General features: G+C 61.6%; 1 protein-coding gene across 5 annotated transcripts in view; it reads left to right on the top strand.

Annotated features, from left to right (window-relative positions):
• The first annotated feature begins 2,232 nt into the window (after window positions 1-2,232).
• HMCN2 (hemicentin 2) overlaps window positions 2,233-6,041 on the top strand; it is a 37,359-nt gene continuing 33,550 nt past the window's right edge. For all 5 annotated transcript variants that reach the window (XR_012590034.1, XM_074608760.1, XM_074608761.1 and 2 more), the window contains exons 1-5: window positions 2,233-2,653; window positions 3,527-3,597; window positions 4,567-4,725; window positions 4,886-5,008; window positions 5,809-5,980. Coding sequence is in view for 4 of the 5 variants with exons in the window: in XM_074608760.1 (XP_074464861.1) it covers window positions 2,416-2,653; window positions 3,527-3,597; window positions 4,567-4,725; window positions 4,886-5,008; window positions 5,809-5,980 (763 nt within the window). In the remaining variant the exon portion in view is untranslated. The remainder of the gene's footprint in view (window positions 2,654-3,526; window positions 3,598-4,566; window positions 4,726-4,885; window positions 5,009-5,808; window positions 5,981-6,041) is intronic.

Genomic DNA, 6,041 nt, shown 5'->3' with positions numbered 1-6,041 from the left:
GGGAAGACAGGCAGCCTCGGGGTGGGGCATGGGTCGGGCTCGCTGCCTCCTGCGGCCCCCAAAGCTCCCCCCCATGCTCAGTGGGGCCGGGAGCTGGGCTGGGGGGGTCCGACCCTCTGGTGCCATGTGTCCTGAGCCGGGGCTGCAGCGGCACTGGCAGCTAGTGGTGGCTGCAAACCGTGGATGCAACCATGGATGCACTGAGCTGTGCCGGCAGGCAGACGGGGATGGGGCACCATGCCCACATGCTGTGATGAGCTGTCAGGTCTCAGCTCCAGGCTGGGGGCACACCCAGGACCATTCACCCCCTGTAACAGGACTCCTTCCATCTCCCTTTGCCCAGACACAGCTTTTCTTCTGCCAGCTCCTATCCCCCTCCCCAGCACCCGCATCCTCTCTTCTATTTCTTTTTTGCAGCAAAACCACTTGCAGCTGTGCCGTGCCCGCCCGCGCCATCCCCATCTCCTCCTTATTAATGCAGCAGGCTAAGAGACATCGGGTCGCTTTTGGCATGCAATGGCTATGGAGGAAGCTTGATATTAATATCTCGTAATTGTGCCTCACAGCCCCCCCCACAGCTGGCTGGGCAAGCAGGGGGGTTCGCAGCCTGGATTAGGCTTTTCACGTGCGGTGGGATCGCGTTTGCCGTTCTACCCTGCCAAGTCTTCTGGAAACGAGCACCGCGAGGCTTCCCTGCCAGCCCATCTTCATTTGTTTGCTCGCCTAACGAGGCTGACTAATTATTTTCAGGAGGCCAGGGGAGATGCCCTAAACAAGGAGGCTGTGTTTGCACGGGGGGTTGTGTTCGGAGGTGCCTTGTGCCAGCACATGGTGGGGGGCACCCGGGGATTTATCCCCCGTGCTGGGGAGTGGGCGAGGATGGGTGCAGGCTCCAAACCGCAGTGGTTACCCTGCCTTTGCCGTGCTTTAACCCCCAGCAAAGACGGGGTTAAAGCCCAGCTAGTGCAGGTGCGCCTGGGACTGGGAATGCTGGTGGGTGTGGGAAGGGCTGGCTGGGATTAATTTGGTGATGGGTAAAAGCTGTTGGGGTTTCTGGGTGCCGGTGTTGTTGGAGAGAGGCGCTCCCTGCCGGGGCGTAGGGTTAGTGGCTGGGGATGCTCTGCGGTAGGTTTGGTGGCACTGTGGGGTGGGGGACCCCCCCAAGAGCTTGCAGTGAGTGGGGGGCTGGGGGTGCAAAGTGTGGGGAGGACAAGGGGCTGTGGGTGGGTAGCTGGACACAAGCGCACAGCCCTGGCTGTGGGACCCGAGGGGGACAGGCCACCAGCACAGCTCATGGTGCCATGTGGCTGCCCCCTCTGCCCTCCTGCAGGGGGGGTTCTCACCCACCCTGGGACTGTGCTGGGCTGGGCCCAGGCTTGCAGGGACACATGGGATAGAGGGACACAAAAGAGGGTCCCACGGTTCCGTGTGTGGGGACGTGGGATGGGCGGTCCCTAATGTCCCCCATCCCCTGTGTCTGGGAGGAGCCGGGCTGGTGCCGGGGAGGCGCTGGGGGCGGGAGGGGGTGCTCAGCCCGGTCAGGATCCGTCCCTCGGTGCGCAGCTTCACCTGGAGCCGGCCCTTGGCCGCGGCTGCTGCCCGGCCCCCGGGGGGGAGAGTTGAGCAAGAGTGCAGCATCCCTCTGGAGCAGCCATGAGCTCAGCGCTCGGCTGCGGGGGGAGCCAGGAAAAGCTCCGCAGCCTCTGGCCAGTGCTCCCGGCCAAGGGCTGCCTTTCCCGGCCCTTCTCCTGGCTCCGGCTTTGTCTGCGCTTTACATGGCTGTTTGCTCCCTGTTCCTGGGGTGGATACGCTGGGGAGCCCCCCGGAGCCCTCCTAGAGCCCCTTTTCCAGGGAGGGCCCTTTGCCTGGTGGGGGGGGTGGGGGTGGGGTGTCACTTCCTCGGGATCCCTTTCGCAGCTGGCTCTGTTCCCCCCTGCCGTGCTTTGGCAGGGTTTCCCCGCAGGCGCTCAGCTGTGAGCACCCGTGTCCTCCCCTAACCCCCGCCTCCCCCTGGCAGAGTGGGGGCTCTCTGAGCCGGGGAAGGGGGGGGTCAGATCCGGGGTGGGGGCCTGGGCAGTGTTTCTGACAATCCTGTGGGCTGCAGGACGTGCTTCCCAATCCCTGCATCCCCATCCCGGCTCCCTCCAGCTCCCACCCACCACCCCCCCATGCCGCTGGCTCCAAAATTCCTGTTCTCCCTCCCTCCTTCCCTCCCTCCCAGAAGCTGAGCGCTGGAGGAGCAGGTCCGCAGCTGCAGCGGCTGGGCGTCCCCTGGCTGGGGTCCCTGCTCTGTCCCCACCACCTGTGGCCCCCTGCACCCTGAGTCCCTCCCTGGTGTGGGGACGGTGCCCTGGGGGTCTGGGGGAAGGACCCTGGGACAAAAGGGGTGTCCCCAGCACCCGAGGGTCTCCCCCCATGATGCCACCCCACGGAGGGGTGTTTGTGAGTCTCTGGCTGCTGCTGGCCCCCAGTCTCGCCGAGCTGCCCCCCGGCACAGGGGGAGCCACCTTAGCCTTTGTCTTCGATGTCACCGGCTCCATGTATGACGACCTGGTGCAGGTGATGGACGGGGCCTCGCGCATCCTGGAGCGGACGCTCAGCAGGAGCACGAAGCCCATCAGCAACTACGTGCTGGTCCCCTTCCACGACCCAGGTACGGCTGGGACAGGGTGAAGGCATGCATCCCATGGGGAGATGGGGCTGCGGGGACCTGGGGTGCGGTTCTGGCTGGGTTTGGGGCTGAAACATGCACTTTCCAAGTGCTGCACTGTCCCTCTTCCCTATTTTTAATGACTACTGCAATGGGGATGGTACCGTGGGATGAGCCGCAGCTCAAGGGCACAGTGCTGGGCAGGGGCTCCCATCTCCAAGCTGCCCTGCGGGCATAGGGCAAGCCGTTTCTCACCGGATTAATCACAGTGATGCTGGCACCCACTTGTGGGTGGCTTTCCTATTTCCAGTCTATTCCAATTTCCCAGGTATAGTCGTGGGGGGGCATTTCTGTGCAAGTCCACAGCTCATTTTCAGGTTGGCTCAATAAAAGCACCACTCCCTGAGAGGTTTTGGTAGCGTACTGCAGCACCAGAATAATTTCTTTCTGTCCCAGTCTTTGCCTTGGGATTTTTGTGCACACCCATAAATAGCAGCTGCTCTCCAAAAGAGCCCCCAGCCCCTACAAGGAGAGCGGGACCGAGCCTTTATTTTCAGCAGAAAGACTGACTTTGAATGAAAATCACTGGAGCCAGACAGGGAAGAAGGCAGAGGCAGTAAAAGGGTTTCTGCATCGGTTTGCAGCTCATTCTGGCTGAGAGCTTTCCTAGGGTGGGCTGTAGCCCTGGGCATGGGGTCAGTGTGCCCAAAGCCACGTTTCCCCTGGTGAAAAGCCAGGGTAGATGCTTAACCCTGAGTCTCACAGATCCCATAAGGGTGTTTAAGCCAGGGCGGGTGGCTGGGAGCGCTGGCAACGTGGCACTGCAGGAGGCCGGTGCCGTTGGTTGGGGAGGCTGAGGTGCTGGTGTCCTTGCAGAGGTGGGACCTGCCACCCTCACCGCAGACCCACGGCTCTTCCAGCAGCGCCTGCGGGAGCTCCATGTCCAGGTAGGCGTCCTCAGCCCTGCGTGCTGCCCCACGTGTGGCTTGGTGCGTGGCCCTTGGTGGGAAGCCTGGCCCTGCGTTCCTGCATGGCGGTGGGTCCCAGGAGCAATCCCTGCTCCCTGGTGTCCCCTGGGAATGAGGTGGGGGCTTGGGGCTGAGCTGGGCTTGCTGGGGGCTGACTGCTCTGGAGTGGGAGTGGAGAAGGTGGGCAATGCTGCACTGAGCCCCGAGCTCCTGCGGTGGGGCAGAGAGTTCTCAGTTCACAGTTCTTGTCCCAAAGTGGGAATGCTTTCCCTGGGAGAGTTTGCACAAACTCTCCATGGAACCAAAAAAAATCTCTTCTTCTGGAAGTGCTGCTTGAAAATTGTTTGAGTTTTTAAATTTTTTTAAACAATTTCAGCTGCATTCTGCCAGCTGAAATCCTCTCTGGAAGTTTAATCATGCTTTATGCATCCCCGCTCCTGCCCTGCCTCCCATGCATTGCTAAAATCCCTGTGGTGTTTCCCTTTGGATGCAGCTGTGTTTTGGTGGGAGGTGTAAAGCTGCGGCTGCAAATTGTTTCACAGCCCTTCGGGGTGCAAATCCCTGTGGAAGCGGGAGCTGGTCCTCGCTGTGCCTCTGCGCTTGCCTGTGGTGGATGCTTCTGCTGCTGTGTGGGGGGTGATGGGCTGGGGTGGGCACGAATGTGCCCAGTGAAGGTGTGGTGGGTAGCCACGGGCTTCTGTGATTCTGGGTCCCCAAATGGGTGGTTTAATCCTCGTTAGCAGTGAGATGGGGACGGGTCCTTGTGATCCTGCCTGTCCCTGCGGTGCCATCGCGCTGCTCTGTCTGTGCTTGGGCTGACTCCAGCAAGGAGGTGCCATTCCTCCCTACGAGCAGACCCTGGGTGGGATCCTGCCGGGAGACCAGCAGGGAAGGGCTGAGCACCGGGTGGCTCGGTGCCTGTGCCACATCCCTCCCTGTGCGCCGCAGGGTGGAGGGGACTGCCCAGAGATGAGCGTCGGAGCCATCAGGCTGGCCGTGGAGGTCTCACACCCTGGCTCCTTTGTCTACGTCTTCTCGGATGCTCGGGCCAAGGACTATGAGCAGCAGGAGGAGCTGCTGCGGCTGCTGCAGCACAAGCAGACCCAGGTGAGCCACAGCAATAAACCCCCTGTTAGTGGGGTGAATTTTGCATCCCCCAGGCTGGCTTGATGTACTGGGGACAATTCGATGCTGGCTGTGCCCCCTCCCTGGGATGGACAGACCCCCGTGGCTGTGGGTGATGCTATGGGCAGCATTGCTGTGGCAGGTGGTGTTTGTGCTGACGGGGGACTGCGGGGACAGGAGCCACCCCGGGTACCGTGTGTACGAGCGCATCGCTGCCACCAGCTCCGGGCAGATCTTCCACCTGGACAAGCAGCAGGTGACAGAGGTCAGTGGGAAGACCTTCGGGAGCAGGGACAGGGTCATGGAAGTGTGTGTGGTCCAGCCTGGCTTGGCTGCTCTTACATTTTCCTAGGGTTAATCCTTGTGCCCAGGGCACCCCCAGATTGCTCCAGGAGCCCTGCTTCAGCCTGAAACCAAAGGGAGGGCTGGAGAAGGCTCTTTGCTCTCGAGCTTGCTGCTGGGCTGCGTGTGTGACCCTTGGGATGAGCTGGCTCGCCTGTCCTCGCAGAGGGGAGGCGTCTGCCTGGGGCTGAGGATGAAGCTGGGGGGCTCCTGTTGCTCTCAGCATCCCGGCAATCGGGCGCGTGGCCTGGCCGCAGGGAGCGGAGCCCCTCTGCCTGCCCCTGTCCTTGAAGATCTTGACCGGCATGAAATTGCGGAGATCTGAGGAAGATCAAAGTGCTTTTCTGCATAGTACCGGGCAGCAGACCCCCAGAACACCCCCTGCCCAGCCTCCAGCAGCTGTGTATTTGAATGGTTTCTATTCCTATGAGCGAGCTGGGGGGTAATAATGTGCCCGCTCCGAGCGGCTGAGCAGGAGCCACCTGGCAATAACAATTACACCAAATTACTCAACTGCTTTTGGCAAGGGGGGCTCAGCCAGGGCCACCACCTCCTGCCCATCCATCCCAGTGCCACCCTCGTGCTGGCACCCGCTGGTCCCTCGCCTGGGCACTGTTTGGCAGCCGTGTCTGAGATTTTGACCTGGTGCGATACAGGTCCCAAAATGGCCATACCTGACAGCAAGGGGGGATCCGGGTTAATCCTCCCCCATGTGTCCCCCAGGTGCTGAAGTGGGTGGAAGAGGCCATCCAGGCCTCCAAAGTCCACTTGCTGTCCATGGACCATGAGGATGGTGGGGAGCACACGTGGTCTGTTCCCTTCGACCCTAGCCTGAAGGAGGTCACCATCTCCTTGAGTGGTCCTGCCCCGGGGATCGAGGTCCAGGATCCAGCAGGTAGGAGCCCAGGGGAGGGGAGCATGTGGGGGGTGATGCTTTGCCTCCTGGAGAGCCCTCA

Source organism: Larus michahellis, chromosome 15, assembly GCF_964199755.1.
Source record: "Larus michahellis chromosome 15, bLarMic1.1, whole genome shotgun sequence".
Classification (NCBI taxonomy): domain Eukaryota; kingdom Metazoa; phylum Chordata; class Aves; order Charadriiformes; family Laridae; genus Larus; species Larus michahellis.
Note: the sequence above shows the minus strand (reverse complement) of the source record. Positions and strands in the feature narration are given on the sequence as shown.